This window comes from Rhineura floridana, chromosome 11 (assembly GCF_030035675.1).
Source record: "Rhineura floridana isolate rRhiFlo1 chromosome 11, rRhiFlo1.hap2, whole genome shotgun sequence".
NCBI lineage: Eukaryota > Metazoa > Chordata > Lepidosauria > Squamata > Rhineuridae > Rhineura > Rhineura floridana.
In genome coordinates this window covers 11,188,561-11,206,259 of record NC_084490.1, presented here as the reverse complement: position 1 = coordinate 11,206,259, position 17,699 = coordinate 11,188,561, and the positions used below count along the sequence as shown (strand labels likewise).

Genomic DNA, 17,699 nt, shown 5'->3' with positions numbered 1-17,699 from the left:
AGTGAGAATGCAGGGGACAAGGGACAGTGACTGCAGGTAAAGCTATTCTCTTTCCCACACACACACTCACTAAGTGTTCCATGCATATCCTCTTGCATCTAAATGTATATGTCATGCATTCTACACCCATATAGGTGTAGAATTAGCATGCTCACTGTGCACTGCTCTGTCTCCCAGTTGCCTGTGTGCTAACCCTATATGCAGTATGGTTGATTCACATTGTCATTGAGGTTTGTGTGGGGAAAAGGTGTGCATGGAGTGCTTACACGGGAATATACTGTAGCCTAGTCCTGGTATGATGCAAATTTAAGGCAGGTGTCACAAGTTTCAGATTATCTGTGTGGCTCTGGCCTAGTGCAGATGTAGGGAACCTATGGCCCTCTAGATGTTGCTGAAATATGCTTCACTTCATTCCTGGTCATTGGCTACGCTTGTTGATGCTGATGGGAGTTGTAGTCAGCAACATCTGGAGGGCCAAGGGCTCCACCCAAATCATAGGGCTTGTACAGATGCTTTATGCTGCAGGGTGACTGAGGGACAGGGAGATAAGATTGGAGAATTCAGGAAGGGAAGAGAGAGATCATCTCCTTGGATAACGATGGGCTAGAAGTGCATAGTGCTGTTGATATGTAGGGTTAATATGTAGGGTTTAGACTATGGAAGACTGGATTTAAATCCTCACAAAGCTAACTGGGTAATTCTTGGGACAGTCAATGCCTCTAACTCTTTACCTAACCTGGCAGGCAGGAGTGACCCAAGATATTTTGCTCAGGCACAGCAGCAAATGGTGCAACCACACAGACACATACTCTCCTCAAGATTCATAGCTTTGTTTTTTTGTAAATTGTGTAGAGGTTTTTTGTTTAAAAAAATCAAGTGGTATATAAATTTTAAAAATCAGTAAAATAGCTGGTCAGATTTTGGCACCTGAGGCAGAAAATTCCTCAAGTGGCTGGGGGACCTATAGCTCTCCATAGCATTGCCTGTGCTCTGTGGGGCCGATGGAAGGGTTTGAGTCCAACAAGATGTGAAAGGCCACAGACTCCCCATTCCCCTGTGTTAGAATTAGAGACAATAAACATATAACAGGTCTGCAGGAAAGGCGTACAGAGATGTTGCATTAATTTTAATGGATCTTCTCTGAGTTGGACTTGTATTGGATACAACCCAATGCTTTCATTCTTCTTGACATGCGATGAGCCATGTATTAACCGCATGTGCAGATCAGCGCCTCCCCCTCCCCCCCAAAATGAATAATAAAAACCCCGTTCTCCCATTTACGTTCCTGAAATCCAGCTGCTGCCATTTCTCCTATCACTACAGGCTAGGGAAACCCTCACTCGCTTGGACATGAAGATAGACTGCTTCTTCATGTGGAGGTTCTAGGGTTTCAAAGCCAAGCAGCACAGCCACCTCCTGTTTCTATCTGGTAAAGGCTGTGAAGGTGGGGACTTGCTCAACTAGACAGGCTTCCAGGGGAGAAGGGAAAGCCCTCTGTACATGCTCAAAGCTCCAGTTTGCTTTCCTTCCCTAGTGGGGTGTGTATGAGGCAAGGACTATGAATTATTACTACAGGTCATTGGCAATGCACTCCATCCACCATTACATTTAGAATTTGGGGGGCACCCCCTGCAGGCACCCTGGGGCAGTAACGTAGTGGCAAATTCAAACATGCAGGGTCCCTTCATGACTGTCACAGCCACATCCCCTCCCCCCCTTTTTTCTTTTGCTGCTAGGTTGAGAATGAGATTCTTGTTAATGCCTTCTCCCACAAAACAGGACCCTAGGAGCCAATAAGCATGGAAGGGGAGAGTGTTAGCTACTGAAAAGAGTCTTCTCAGTGGCTGACCTTTCACTCTGATTGGCTCCAATCACCAGGAAAGGACAAGGAAACCCCTTAGAAGACTCTTCTCAGTGCTTAGCACTCTCTCTGTTCATGCTGATTGGCTCGTAGGATGCTGGAGATATAGGACTCTGCTCCCAGAAAAGTAAGTGGCCTGGGAGCAAGACCCTGGACAACTACACCCCTACCCTTGGATCCAGGGGCTGAGCGCCGGCTCTGATTTTAATGCCTGACCTATTCTGGTTCCGTCGTCTTCGTTCCCTCCCGCAAGAGCAGCCCTGGAAGCTGCCTTTTTAAAACCTTTCCCTTAAAATAAAAATCTGGGCTGGCTGCCCATCTATCCCGGCGCTCTGGCTGACACCCGGCTCGTTTGCTACTTGATGCTTTGATGAAGCGGAGACGCCAGGAACCTCTGCCTGTGGAGCTCGTGGTTCTGCCGCTGAACTGTGGCCCGTCATGGGAGGCTCTTCTACTGGGGCGGGGGCAGGGACCAATTCTCAGAGGAGCAAAGAGGTTGTGAAAGAGAAAGTAAAGGGGAAGCTCCTACCAGGGCTGAGGTTGCTTCTCGCACCAGGAAGGGAAGAGGAATTGAGCCTGCAATGTCTGCCAACGCCTGAAGTTAAGGGTTCTCCTTGCCTCAGGGGACTCATCCAGAAGAGAAGAAAGGTAACGCGTGTGTGTGTGTGTGTGTGTCTGGAGTTTTGGGGACGAACTGTCTGGAGATAGCAAAAGGGGTCAAGGAAGGACAGGTTAAGATCCTCTCTCTCTCCCCGCCCCCTCCCTAAATCCATAATAATTGCTATGCGTGATGAGGCCAAAGCAGTCTCTCGTTCAGATTTTTTTACTAAATGCAGCTGAGGCCTCTGATAAATAGGCTTGCCAAATTCAAAGCCACAGAATGCGCCTATGCTTTCAAAGAAGAAGAAAAGTATATCTTTGTGCGGCAGGCAATGAGGCAGCCGCGGTTGGTCGTTTCTACCCAGTCCCCTCGTCCACCGTCATGATTGGGCGGGACTCTAGGTGAGAGTGACTCGTATAACAAGCGTGACAGAGAGCTGCCTTATCCCAAAGTCAGGGGCCATTGGCCCATCTAGTTCAGTTGCTCACCGTGTGATTGGCATCTCATCTACCGACTCTGGCCCAGAGATTTAAATTCTGGAGGCGGCGAGAAGAGAGCTGAGCCCTGAACGAGGACAGCTCTGCAAGCATCTCAAACAACAAATAAATAAAGTAAAAAATAACAAGGCATTCCCCAAAGGCAAAATAGAGACAAAACTGGGACAGTGATCTTCCAAGGGAGATGGGTGAGCCATCCCAAGAACATGGGAAGCGGCCTTATATTGAGCCAAAAACCTCTGGTCCATCTAGCTTAGGGTTGCCAGGTTCAGGGCCTGAGACTGATCCTGTATCTTTAGGAGAAGAGAAAGTCAGCCAAGTGCAGGTGTTCTTGCAACACTAATGGGAAAAACCACAAGGTTGAATTCTTCTTTCCCCCTGCACAACTACAGAAGACTTCTTGGAGGCCGGGCCTGGCAACCAAGAGGTCTTCTGTATCTTTAAAAGTTGTGCAGGGGGAAGGGAGAATTCCACCTGTGGTTTTTCCCATTACAGAGTTGCAAGAACACCTGCACTTGTTGCAAGAACACCCCCAACAGCTCAAAAACCATTTTTAACCTTTCCTCATTGGGAAGGGGTTCTAACTCCTTGATCATTTTGGTTGAGCCTACTCCAGCTCTACTGCGATGTAACAACTTGGCCACGGCCAAGAGTCAAACTCAGGCCTGCCATCTTGCCTGCTCCTCTGTATCAACACATCTTCCTCTGCATCCCCCTTGCTCTCATGAGCAGTAGCATAATGGCAAATTCAGAAGTGGAGGGTTCTTTTATGATCACACAACTCTGCCTCACAGCCACACTCCCTTTCCCACTTTCCCTCATCTCACTTGCTCTCCCTGTCATCTCGCAAGTCCACACTCCACTACAGCAGACATCCCTAGCAATCAACCAACATGAAAGGGGAGGCTGTGTGTTAGCTACTGAGAAGAGTCTTCTCACTGGCTGACTCACCTCATTTCACTCTGATTGGCTCCAGTCAGTACAAAAGGACACAGACACTTCTCAGTGGCTAATATGCTCCCCTTTTCATGCTAATTGGCTTGTACACAGAGACACAACTGGGACCCTGTTCCCAAAAAAGTAACAGGTCTACAACCACCTACAAGCCTGGATGACTACACCCCTGCTCATAAGAGCTTATCCTAGATAAATATGTAAGTGGCCTTTTAATTTCCCTTTAAGAAAGGCCTCAAGCATGAGTCAAGACTGAGTCAGCTTTGCTGCAGGCAGATGACTCTTCAGGAATGATGGCTGGTCCCAATAAGTTCTACGAGGAGATCACCAGTGAGCAGGTGAAGGATTTCCGGCTCATTGGCCAAGGGGCCTTTGGCACCGTCTACCAAGCACGGCACCAAGACTGGGGGATTGATGTTGCAGTGAAGATTCCCAACAGGTAAAGGTGATGACTGGAGGTTGGATGGGTGAGGAATGAGCGAGAGAGTTGGCTAAATGAGCCAAGCTACTTTTCTTTCTCGTATGGGAATTCTGCAATGGTAAGTGGGTAAGGGCTTCCCTGAATCCAAATCCTAAATGCCAAGAATGGGGAACCTCAGGCCTAAGGGGGCCCAAAGTCCTCCAGGCCTCTCTGTAGGGCCCTTGGGACTCTCCTCATCCCACATCCCCTCCTTATCCATACCCCCTGTCCCCAGACCACACCCCTTTCTTAGCCACATCCCTCTCCTCAGACCACACTGCTTCCCCCAGACCACACCCCTTCCTTAGCCATACTCCCTCTCCCCAGACGACACCCCTTCCTTAGCCACATCCCTCTCCCCAGACGACACCCCTTCCTTAGCCACATCCCTCTCCCCAGACCATACCCCTTTCCCCAGACCACACCCCTTCCTTAGCCACATCCCTCTCCCCAGACCACACCCCTTCCTTAGCCACATCCCTCTCCCCAGACCACACCCCTTCCTTAGCCACACCCCTTTCCCCAGACCACACCCCTTCCTTAGCCACACCCCTCTCCTCAGACCACACTGCTTCCCCTCAGACCACACCCCTTCCTTAGCCACATCCTGCTCCCCAGACCACACCCCTTTCTCCAGACCGCACCCCTTCCTTAGCCACATCCCTCTCCCCAGACCACACCCCTTCCTTAGCCACACCCCTCTCCCCAGACCACAGGCCTTCCTTAGCCACATCCTTCTCCCCAGACCACACCCCTTTCTCCAGACCACACCCTTAGCCACACCCCCTCTCCCCAGACCACACCCCTCACCAGCCCTACTTTGCACCCTCCTTGAATGTTTTTGCCTGGCTGGAATGCGACCTTGAAATCTGATCATGTCTCTTGCCTGGATGGAAGACAGAGAGTGTCATGCAAGTCTGTGTAGAAAGCAGCAAGTTGTAGGGGGAAAAAAATGAAATTTACATGCATTGCTCCACCTACTTTTTCTCTCTGTCCCCAACCACCACTAGCATGTGGCCCCTGGAAAGGTGCCCAGAAAAATATGTGGCCCTCTGGATGAAAAAGCTTCCCCATCTCTCCTCTAAAGTATCAATTAAAGTATTTCACTTGTTGACAATGCAAGACTTATTTAAACACTCTCTCTGACAGCCCTGATGAGGGAAAAATACAGGTACCATATGGAAACCTGTGTTTATGTTTCTGCCAGGAGGTTGATAGCAGGTTTGGCCATGGGCAGGGTGTGTGGGTGTGGGTGGAGGAAGAATTTAAAACCAGAAGGCGACATTGCCCCTCGTGGCTCATTATGAGCTGCAAAGAGAGGCTGAGCGAAGGGATCAAGGCAGTGGTAAATGCATCCTTGGAAGAGGGTGCAATGCCATCAGCCCTCAAGGTGGCAGTAATAAAGCCTATCTTGAAAAAGTCCTTGGATCCCCAAGAGTTGAATAACTTCCGCCCAGTCTGTAATTTACCATTCTTAGGCAAGGTGATTGAGCGAGTGGTGGCCAAACAGTTACAGACACACTTGGATGAAGCAGATTATTTAGATCCATTCCAATCGGGCTTCAGGACTGGACATGGAACTGAAACAGCCTTGGTCACTCTGGTGGATGATATGAGGAGGGCGTTGGATAGGGGAGAATATACCTTCCTTGTCCTCCTGGATCTCTCAGTGGCTTTCGATACCGTTGACCACAGTATCCTTTTAGATCGCCTGGAGGGATTAGGAATAGGGGGCACTGTTTTACGGTGGCTCCGTTCCTATCTCTCAGACAGGCACCAACGGGTGGCATTGGGGGATAAGGTTTCAGACCCTTGGCCTCTTAATTGTGGAGTACCACAGGGTTCTATCCATGCTATTCAACATCTATGTAAAGCCGCTGGGGGCCATCATCAGGAGATTTGGGCTGCAGTGTCACCAATATGCGGATGACACTCAGCTCTATCTCTCGTTTAAGTCCTCACCAGAGTTGGCTGTGGATACCATGTCCAAATGCCTGGAATCCGTGATGGATGGGAAGGAATAGACTGAAACTAAACCCCGACAAGACCAAGGTGTTACTCGTGGGAGACAAGAGAAGGTTAGGAGATATAGACCTGGTGTTCAATGGGGTAAGATTACCCCTGAAAGACCAAGTCCGTAGCCTCGGGGTCATTCTTGACTCCCAGCTGTCCATGGAGGCTCAGATTTCGGCAGTGAGCCAGGCAGCTTGGTATCAATTACATCTAATATGGAGGCTGCAACCCTACCTTCCTATCCATCTGCTCCCACGGGTGATACATGCCCTGGTCTCCTCCCGCTTAGATTACTGTAATGCGCTCTACGTGGGGTTACCCTTGGAAACGGTCCGGAAATTACAGCTGATACAGAATGCGGCAGCACGTTTGATTAAGAGCAGCCATCGCCGTGATCATATCACTCCGGTGTTAGTAGATCTACACTGGCTACCAGTTGTCTACTGGGCCCAATTCAAGGTGTTGGTGTTGACCTTTAAAGCCCTATACGGTTTCGGCCCAGTTTATCTGAAGGAGCGCCTCCAGCGTCGCCAATTATGCCGCACGACGAGATCAGCCATACAAGACCTTCTCTCGGTCCCACCAGTTAAAATAGCTAGGCTGGTGCGGACCAGAGAGAGGGCATTTTTGATTGTGGCCCCCACCGTTTGGAATTCCCTTCCTTTCGATCTTCGCCATGCCCCCTCCCTGGTAGGTTTCCGCCGGGCCTTGAAGACCTGGCTGTTCAGGCAGGCCTATGGGATCTCTGGGGTGGATTAGCTTAATGCTGTTATTAACTGGTAGGGTGATGCTTAGATTACTTATTGATTGTGGTTCTCATGTGTTTTTATATTGTATTTTACTGTGTTAATGTACGTTGCCTAGAGTGGCCATTAATTCGGCCAGATAGGCGACTCATAAATAAAATTTTATTATTATTATTATTATTATTATTATTATTATGTGTGAGAGGTTTAAACTCCCCTTTCCCAGGGGCTGCTCCTCTGCTCAAAATCATCTTTCCTACATTCTGCATTCCACAGTCTTCCCAGGTGTCCACACTCCAGTTAAAGCTCAGGGGAAGATGTCATGAGGTAACATCTCTCCAACAGGACTTTTTCAGATCAGGGTCACCTCCATACCGTCATTAGTTTGTGGGAGGGATTCCACCACACAACAGAAATACAGGCTGTGTACACACTATACACTTAAAGCACATCACCCCCAAGAATCCTGGGCAATGTAGCTTACCCATCACAGGGTTACAGTTCCCAGCACCCTTAACAAACTACAGTTCTCAAAATTCTTTGGGGGAAGCCATGACAGTCAAAGTGGTATAAGAGTGCTTTAAATGTAGGGCACAGCTGTGACCTTTGTGCAAGCAAACCAGGAGGACTGCTTAATAAACAGGTTGTCTGGAGGAATCCCCCAGAAGCACTGGCAGACAGGGAAGCTGCAGAGTACTGGATAGATGTTTAATGGACAGAAACACACAGAGACACATACACCACCCTCAGCCACCTTGCAAGGATAAGGTCAGCTGAATTCCACATGCTCACTGAAATTCTAAAGAAAAATAGAAGCGTCTTTCTCAGGGAAACAAACCTGTTGAGAAACTGAGGGTGGGTTTTGTCACAGCACTAGTGAACAGTCACCATTTCCACCTTGGGACTCCCACTTCCAGCAGATTCAGAGGACATGAGAATTATGAGGCTGGCCATCCCAGCTTCAGGCCATCCTTGTTGGAAGTGCAACAGGGATCATTCAGTTTGTAACTTAAGGGTTAATTCTGTTGTTAGTAAGATAAACAAGATGAGTGGAGGTGTTGCTTAACAACAGGCAGAGTGGCATGATCTTCGCTGCTGTAACATGTGTTCTGATTGGCTGAGGGAGTTTTTCCTCTGTATGTTTGGTTGTATGTCTCCCTGCCCCTGCCTAGGGCCTGACCTAAGAAAGACAAAACCTCTGTATTTCTTCTCCTCAAATTATACACTCTCAGTTTATCAAGACTTTTCTCTCTGGACAATGCCTGTGCTATTTAAGTGACTTTGACACCTTTCTCAGCATTGTTAGCCATCGCCCCAGTCACCGCCCCTTGCTCTTTTGTCCTCCAACCTTCACCTTTGACTCTTACATTCCCTACTCCACTTCCTGCAGCAATACGTCCTTCACCCGGGAGGAGCTCCTGCAGGAAGCCCGTGCCATGGACGAGGCACGTTTCACCTACATCCTGCGTCTCTTTGGCCTCTTTGTGGGTGAAGCGCAGGTAGACGCAAAAGTGCTGGGCTTTGACAATGTTGCAGGTCCACGTCTGGGCCTTGTAATGGAGTTCATGGAGAACGGCACCCTGTCCACCTTGACGTATCGGGTCCCTTCCATGCCTTGGGCCCTACGAGTCCGCATCCTCCACCAGGTGGCGCTGGGGATGAATTTCCTCCACAGCCTCAGCCCTCCCTTGTTACACTTGGACCTCAAGCCAAGCAACGTCCTACTTGACGGGGAGCTCCATGTCCGGGTGAGTTACTTCATCCCCTTTCTGTAAATGAGGGAGGGGGGACATTTCAGAGTCTGTGCCCCCTGCCCCAGACAGGCTGATATTCCCTGTAGTCTTATCAGTGATTTTCAGACTTTCTACCTTCAAGGAACCCTTTTGATCTGTGGTTTCCACCCCTTGCATTGCTAGGTGCCTGGCCTGCAGTGTAATTCAACCTTGTGAACCCAAGCATTGTTGGACTACAGTTCCCATCATCCCTGACAATTGGTTAAGGTGGCTGGGGATGATGGGAGTTGTAGTCCACCATCATCTGGGGACCCAAGATTGAAGAACACTGTGCAAGGTGTTGTTGTTGTTGTTACTATTATTATCATCTTTATTTATACCCCACCCTTTTTCCAAACTGGAACTCAAGGCGGCTTCCAGATAAAAGTAAGTACATATCATTAAGAACACATAAATATATAAAACATATAAACATATAAAAATCAGCATTAAAACAGAATTAAACTATTAAGATGTTAAAACCAATTAGCCATACACTTAAAATACTGCAACCCAGTTTAAGAGCATACAAGTAAAACAATAACATACAGCGCCCTCTTCAATCACTACCCTTAAGGCCTTCAGTTTCAAAGGCCTGCCGGAAGAAAAAAGCCTTTAGCTGTCAGCGGAAGGACTGCACAGAGGAGGCAAGGTAGAGAACCGTTCATTGCAAAGGATTCTGGGTGTGTTCTAAGGATTCTAGAACTCCTGCTCATCAGCACTGACTGGTCTCTTTGGCGCTCATGATTGCCATCAAAATGTGGACTATTTATCATTTCTTACTTAATTTTTTTATCCCATCCTTTCTTCAAGGCTCTTAGGGCAGTGTATGTGGTCGTCCCTCACAACAGCCCTGCAAGGTATGTTTGGCTGGGAGTGAGTGGCTGGATCAAGTTGACCCCATGAGCTTTGTGCCTGAGCGGGGAACTGAACCTGGTGTCTCCCAGTTCCTAGTCTAGCACCTTAGCTGCTGCTCTACACCCAACACTCTCCTGCAGCTATACGTTGAAGGGGAAGATCTTGCTGCACATGTACAGAGGTCATCTTTGGAGATCCACCTCCAGGTGCCCTTGCCGTTCTAGGTAAGGTGGGTGGTGGCCAGGGAGAGAGCATTCTTAGAGGTGGCACTCGATTTGTGGAATTCCTTCTCCAAGGAGGCCCACTGGACATCAACATTGTTATCCTTTCAGTGGCAGACAAATATGTTTTATTATCCCAGGCTTTAAAAATATTTTTAATGCATTGTTTTCCTTTTTTTTTAAAAAAAAGGTTTTATTTATTATATTTTATGTATGTATTTGAGAGCCAGTGTGGCGTAGTGGTTAAGGTGTTGGACTAAGGTGTTGGACGATGACCTGGGAGACCAGGGTCCGAATCCCCACACAGCCATGAAGCTCACTAGGTGACCTTGAGCCAGTCACTGCCTCTCAGCCTCATGAAAACCCTATTCATAGGGTGGCCATAAGTCGGAATTGACTGGAGGGCAGTACATTTACATTTTTTTATGTATGTATTTTATCTTGTTTTTGAACTTCTCTTGCGGCTCTACTGAAAGGCATTCTAAGGAGTATTTGCAATAAATAAATATCAGTAGTTTGAAGGCAAACTATGTTTCTTTAGAGACCTTAGTGAACCAGTGAAGTGGAGTGATTAGACTGTTGGTCTAGGATCTGGGGAGACCAGGGTTTAAATCCCCATTCAGACATGAAGCTCATCAGGTGACCCCAGGATCAGTCACTGTCCCTCAGCCTAACCTACCTCACAGGGCTGTTGTGAAGATGACATTTTGGGGGAAGGGTGGAGAAGCATAGATGCCACCTTGAGCTCTTTGGAGAAAATGTGGGGTATAAATGTAATTTTAAAAAATAATAAAATCATTGAAGCCACCCTTGTTAAGCCTCTGATGGACTTTGGAGTTCTGCAGATTGCACTTTAAAAACCAATGTTCAGTTTAAAACAATTGTCTCCTTAAGCAGAGGACAGGGAACCTCCAACCCTGTTGCTAGACCACAACTCCTTTTATCCCTGGCCATTGGCCGTGCTGGCTGGGGCTGATGGGAGTTGGAGTTCAACAACATCTGGAAGGCCTCAAGTTCCCCATCCGTGCCTCAAGTCAACTGCTTGTCCTTATATGTGCCTAATGCAAGGTCTGGATCTCTCTGCTAAAGTTTGTGGCAATTATAAGCTTCTCTTTCTCCAGCCACCCAATCCAACTACCCCCGACTTACCTTGTTCTGGGATAGATCTGGTACAAGAAATGGCTTGTAGCCTCTTTCCAATAGCAGTATAATAGACTATTTCTTACTAGAGCTGAAAGGAGAATGGGAAGGAAGAGTTTTTTTTGTCAAATTCATATATGCTTATAAAAAATTCAAAGACTCCAAGGGTGGGGAACCTGCGAGCCTCTAGTTGCAGCTGAATTACAGCTCTCGTCACCTTGGCTATTGGCCACAATGGCTAATGCAGATGGCAGTTGGAGCCCAATAACATCTGGAGAGCCAAAGGTTCCCCTGATGTGGTATACTCTTATGCAAATTCTTTTCAACATTCCTACCAAGGGATATTAATCCTCGGTTGTGGGGGTAATTATAAATGATTTTTACTACTGCTGTTCCTTTTGTTGTTGCTGTTGTTTTAATGTAAAAATGCAAACACAATTTGCAATACAAAACACAAACATACAAAAATGTAATTCTCCATCTTTGGAGATGGCAGGTGCTGCCGCCACTCACCATATGCTCAGAGGCACATGTTACCAAATTCTTCCAAGATACACAGGAAGTCGATTGGACTGTGAAAGACCAACCCAAATTGTGTTTGCATTTTTACAGATTTGTAGAGCAGTACGATATGTCAGAGAGGAGGTCAGTTCTCCTGCTCCCCTGGTATAGCTATATATATATATATATATATATATATAGCTATAGCTGCCCAATTTCCCTGCTTTTTAAAGGTTGATAGAAATATCTGTTGGCTATAGGTACATTCTTAAACTGCAAGATTTTTTGCCTATTAGTGAATTTATTAATTTATTATTTCACTTATATACTGTACCACCTTTCCTTCAAGGAGCTCAAGGCAGCATACATTGTTCTTCTCCCTCTCCCATTTTATCCTCACAACAACCCTGTGAGGTGGAGGTCATGCATCGGCACCATACATTTAAAGCACATGGCTTCCCCACAAAGAATCCCAGGACCCGTCATTTACCCCATTACAGAATTACAGTTCCCAGCATCCTTAACAAACTACAGTGCCCAGAATTCTTTAGGGGAAACCAATTGTTTTAAATGCAGGAGGTGAATGTAGCATAAAACATAGCAGCACCAATTTCTCCCTGCCATAGAAATCACTCCTCCCCCTGAAATGTGAAAAAGAAGCTGTGTGACCCCTATCTTTCACCATGAAACCCCCCCAATTGTGGCTGAACATTTGAGACCCCAAAAGTTCAGCCCAGTGGTAACTGTAGCTGCTGTGGTTGATTTTTGAACTGTTGATAGCCTATTGTAGGGCATGTCAAATGCACAAACAGTTGCTCAGCTTGAGGTTCAGTGCATTTTTAAAAATAATTGTTACTGTACTGATACCATACACTGTTCAACAATGTTTCCATTATGCTTTATTAGATTATATTGTAAATTGCTTTGAGACTTTTTGTTTAGTGTAAAGGGATATACAAGTCTAATAAATCAAAGATGCTCAGCTTTTAAATCAGTGGAAGTGAGTAAATGGCTATTATGTATTTATTTATTTCATTCATGAATCATTTCCCAGGAGGCAGTTTGACCATAACACAAGGTCGAGTCAGAGATTGTATTCAATTAAGGTCTCAGAGTAGATCCACTAAAATGAATAGACCTAACTTATTCATGCTAATTTATTTCAATGGGTCTACTCTATGCCTAGCACTGAATACAACCCAGAAGTCTTCCGTAATGGTGTGGATGGAGGTCTCAGGTAGTTGTCAAACTTATAAGGACTGTCCCATTTATTTATTTGTTAATAAATTTATATTCCACCCTTCCTCCCAAAGCGAGCCCAGGACAGCAAACAAGAAGTGATAAAACACACCAAAAAATTAAAAAACCAATTCCAGTACAGATGCAGACTGGGATAAAGGTATCTGCTTAAAAGGCTTGTTGAAAGAGGAAGGCCTTCAGTAGGCACCAAAAAAGACAACAGAGACCATTTTTGTCTCTGAAATGGGTGCACCTCGTTCTCTTACCACTGCTTAATTCCACCTCTTCCACCCCTTGGTTCAGGTGGCCGATTTTGGATTATCCAAATTCAAGCGAGGAACCACTCGGCATGACAGCCTCACTTCTGGGGAAGAAAATGCATATGGCGGGACGCTGGAGTTCATGCCCCCTGAGGCCTTCACCGATGTGAACTACAAGCCAACCCCAGGCGCAGATGTCTACAGGTGAACATAGGTTGCATTGCCCCATCACTCACCAGTGGCACTGCAATTACGTGAGTGTCGTAGGGTTAAGGATCGTCTGGAGTGACATACAGCCAAATTCTCAACTGAAAGCCGCCACTGAAGAGTAGGAGATCTATATGGTGTATCCAGTACTCCCATATCTGTATGATGCTCTTGTCCTTTTCACCTGGCACTGATTACCATATTTAGTGGTGGGATTTCCTTTGTAACTAGCCTGTAGCACTGAAGCCCCTTTAATGTGTGTCCCCCTATCCCTCACTTGCAAATATTGGAGTAAGTAATAGGACTATTGAAAAGGGTGTTCTACCTAGGAAGAGGTAGGAACTTGGTAGGGGGGCACTCTCTCCTGAGACCCTAATTCACTTGTTTCTCTTTCTTTAGTTATGGGATTCTCATGTGGTCATTGCTAACTAATGAGGATCCTTATTCAAGTAAGTCTTGATACTCTTCTTCTGGTTTCTTCCTACCTGTCTGAGATTTCACTGACTACTGGGTATTATATTTATCAATGGGAGTAGGCCGTGGAGAGCCATTGTAAGAAAATAAGTAATAACTGCACTTCGAAATTTACCCAACGGAGGTAATGTGATCATGCCTATCCAATGTTGAGACAGGATTACTTAGGGCAGCCTGCCCCAACCTGATACCCTCCAGATATGCACCATCGAAGACAGTATTCCTCTGTATACCAGACACTAGAATCACAAGTAGGGAGAATGCTGTTGCACTCAGGTCCTGTTTGCAAGCTCCCCATAGGCATCTGGTTGGCCACTGATGCTGGGCAGGCAGGACCCCAATGCAACAGCAAGCTCCCCTCTTGCACGTCCCAGCACTGGGTATTCAGAGGCATACTGCCTCCGACAGTGGAGGTAGAACATTGCCATCGTAGCTAGTATCCAAGCTGGAAACATCTTCAGATGTTCTTCACTAAGGAAGGGCCGTAATTCAGTGGTAGAGCATTTGCCTTAGATCCAAAAGGTCCTCAGCATCTCCAGGTAGAGCTGGAAGATACTCCTGCCCGAAACGCTGGAGAGACGCAGCCAGTCAGTGCGGATAATGCTGGGCTAGATGGACCAATGATCTGACTCGGTATAAGGCGGCTTCCTATGTTCCTCACACACATATACACAAACACCATTTTTTAAAATGAAATCACTAGACCAAATACTTCAGTCTAACCCTCATACAAATCTGCACGCCTTCAGAATGTTTTGGTTACAACCCATGTCTCCATTCCTGCTTAGATGTACCCCCTGGCAATGTGAGCTCCATCATCAAAAAGCTGATCCCCCAAGGCCAAAGGCCAAGCACTGAAGTTCTGGAGAAGATGATCAATAAAGTGTGGAAAGTAGAAGACCTGATCGGGATGATGAAATGGTGCTGGCATCACGACAAGACCCAAAGGCCTTCCTTCCGAGGTAATAAATGAGACCTTTCCCCCCACGAGAGATGGGTTGACCTCAACTACAACTTAATTTTTACCTTTTGTTAAAAAATAAAAAAGGTGATAGGGGTTCACATAGAGATGTCAGAGAATTCCTTCAAAATGGGAAACAGTATTGGGAATTGCTTTAGTTTGCGTGTCTGTCTGCAAACAGGAACTGAAATCAGGCAGGCAAACATGATTGGTATTCACTGCCATCCTTTTTTGCAATTCTAGTCCAGAATTCACTGTCTTCCCCACCCCCAGTACATTATTGTTGATGTGCCCGCCCTCTGCTGAAATGGTGTTAAATCACGTAACCATAATGTAATTAATTACTTTAAAAAATTTGGCCACAGCAAACAGGAAGCTGAATAATATTGCCTGAACTGCAGTGGAATGGAAACTGCCGTGGACATGGGCAAAACAGAAAATGCCTTTTTACATCCCTAGGTTGTAAAAAAGTGGAAACTACAGCATTCATAACCGTCATGCAATTCTGAATGCAGAACCCTCCTCACCCCAGCCAGGTGTGTACATGGATTGAGGTCTATGAAGGAAGGCAGATATAGAGTCATTCTTGTTTTTCTGCTTTCCTCAGACTGCAGCCAAAAGACAGAGGTTGTGTATTCCTACTACAAACCGCAGATTATGGGTGCCGTTCGCCAAGTCCAGGATAGTTTGGTAAGGGAAAGAACAACATTGCACATTTCAGTTGCACTCTTGCAGCCAGCCACTAGGTGGCAGTAGTGCTTTAGCTGTGCCTTCCATGTCATCTTGAGGGGAAATGTCAGTTGGTGTTTTTTTAAATTTTGTCACATCAGTGAGCCCCCCACAGACATCATTTTACCACACACCTTTACCTGGTCTGTGGTAAAACAGCCCCCATACAATAAGCGAGCTGCTCCCGAGTGGGCATTCTCTTGCCCTGTGGCAAGGATGGCTACCTGTATCAACTTGCTTGGCAGCAAGGAGAATTTTACCACACATCACTTGCCAATGTGTGGTACAATGCACCATGGAATGGTTTCCTCTATGGGCTTATTCCTCTTACCTCTTCTAGATGACCAAACTACCCTGGGGTAAGAGCATTCACCCTGGATAGGGGTGTTACTCGCCCATCTTGTTCACCCTGTGTGATTTCCCAGTCTTCTACACTATACATTCAAAGAACTGTTATACCACTGTAACAGTCATGGCTTCCCCCAAAAGAATCCTGGGAACTTTAGTTTGCTAAGGGTGCTGAGAGTTGTTAGGAGACCCCTCAAAGAGCTACAATTCCCACCACCCTTAACAAACTACACCTCCGAGGAAGCCATGACTGTTAAAGTGATTTATATCACTTTATTAAAGGGATTAAAGCCCCCTTATGCTTTAAATGTATGGTGTGGATCTGACCCTTATTGGAAGAAGGGGAACGGATAGCAGGCAGCTGTCTTAATACACAGAAGAGGCTCCATGATGATTAATTAAATTTTCATCCTGCTCTTCCTCCCAAAGAAGCTCAAGGTAGCAAACAACAAACCTACAAACTTATACAATTAAATAAAAATTAAGCACATGTAATAACATTTTTTAAAAGCCACATATCCTCACAATTAGTAATTTCTCAAGGTTACCAGGAACAGTATCTTTCTGCCTGGGCGAACAAGAATGTTATAAACTTCCCCCGAATGTTAAGAATGAGGGAGACAGACGCACCTCAGCAGGGAGGGTGTTCTACAGACGAGGAACTGCCACCGAGAAGGCCCTGTCATGGGTCAGCACCAATAGAGCCTCTTCTGCCTGACTGTAAGGCACAAAATGGTTGATAATGGTGGAGGTGCTCTTTTAGGTACTTGGTCCTAAGCCATTTAGGTTTTTTCACGCTAGCATTAACACCTTGAATTGGACCTGGTAGCTCACTTGCAAGGCCTTCCAGTGTTGATGGGAGCCCTCTCCACCACCTACAACTCCCCTTCCCTTATTGGGGAAGAGGGGTATGTGTGTGTGTATGCATTGAGCCCCCCACATTTGAACACCTGCATCATCTTTAATCCTGGGGAAGTAACAAAAAGAAAAGCGATTTAAAATCAAACAGAGCCTTGCTATTTGGGCTGTTTTGAGAGCAAAGGTCCATCTAAGTCCAGGGATGGGAGATCTGTGGCCTGGACTCCAGTTCCCACCAGTCCCCAACCTACATGGCTGATTGTCAGGGAAGATTGTTTTACTCCAGCAACATTTGGAGGCCTCCCTGATGGCTACCCCTGCCTGCGAGATTGTCTCCTTCCCTCAGTAGGAATCTTCCAAAAACACTTTCTTTGACATTTTGCAAAGTTATCCTTCAACTGTTAAAACAGCAGTTTAATCAATGAAACAATGAACGCAGTAGTGCTGTTCCCACCCACCCCCTGCTCTGGTTTCATTCAAAGGTGCGAATGGAGAGCTCTCTTTCAAAGGAAACCAGGGTCAATTCAGGTCTGATACTTCGGGGAGCCAGTTCTGCCCATCAGATACCAGAGTTGGTATACCAGCCTCCGCTAACCTCTTCCTCTGGATTAGAGGAACGTTTTGCGACTTTTCATCTGACAGAACCTCCATCCAGACAAAATGGTGAGTGCGTGGAGTTTGTGAACTGGGGCTTTACAGCTTGTCTGCTTCTGAGACTGAAATTAGCTGAGGAGAACTTTGGCACAAATCCTGCTAAGATGAATAAGAGCATGGAAGTCAAAAATAATTGTTATCAGAGTTACTGAACTAATTGGCTCAAAAGTGGGGGCTCCAGGGAAGGGCCTAAGGTTTTCATAAATCCACCTCCTTCGTATTTTTTTGGGGGGGGGGTTGGCTGCCACCACCACCCCATTTCACAGACATGGAGGGTTGAGGCAACAGTAGCCCTCCTGGTTGCTGTGACATTTTGCTGTCTGTGGTGGAACAGCAAACAGCGCC

At 46.5% G+C, this 17,699-nt stretch overlaps 1 protein-coding gene across 3 annotated transcripts in view; it reads left to right on the top strand.

Annotated features, from left to right (window-relative positions):
* Positions 1–2,087: 2,087 nt before the first annotated feature.
* LOC133365785 (receptor-interacting serine/threonine-protein kinase 3-like) overlaps positions 2,088–17,699 on the top strand; it is a 30,213-nt gene continuing 14,601 nt past the window's right edge. The window contains exons 1-8 of one of the 3 annotated variants that reach the window (XM_061588015.1): positions 2,093–2,509; positions 4,146–4,352; positions 8,523–8,880; positions 13,167–13,327; positions 13,730–13,779; positions 14,593–14,766; positions 15,373–15,455; positions 17,183–17,363. In XM_061588015.1, the coding sequence (XP_061443999.1) occupies positions 4,204–4,352; positions 8,523–8,880; positions 13,167–13,327; positions 13,730–13,779; positions 14,593–14,766; positions 15,373–15,455; positions 17,183–17,363 (1,156 nt within the window). In that variant the 5' untranslated portion in view covers positions 2,093–2,509; positions 4,146–4,203. Of the gene's footprint in view, positions 2,510–4,141; positions 4,353–8,522; positions 8,881–13,166; positions 13,328–13,729; positions 13,780–14,592; positions 14,767–15,372; positions 15,456–17,182; positions 17,364–17,699 lie in introns of all 3 variants that reach the window. The other 2 variants (XM_061588014.1, XM_061588016.1) reach the window with 2 other exon arrangements.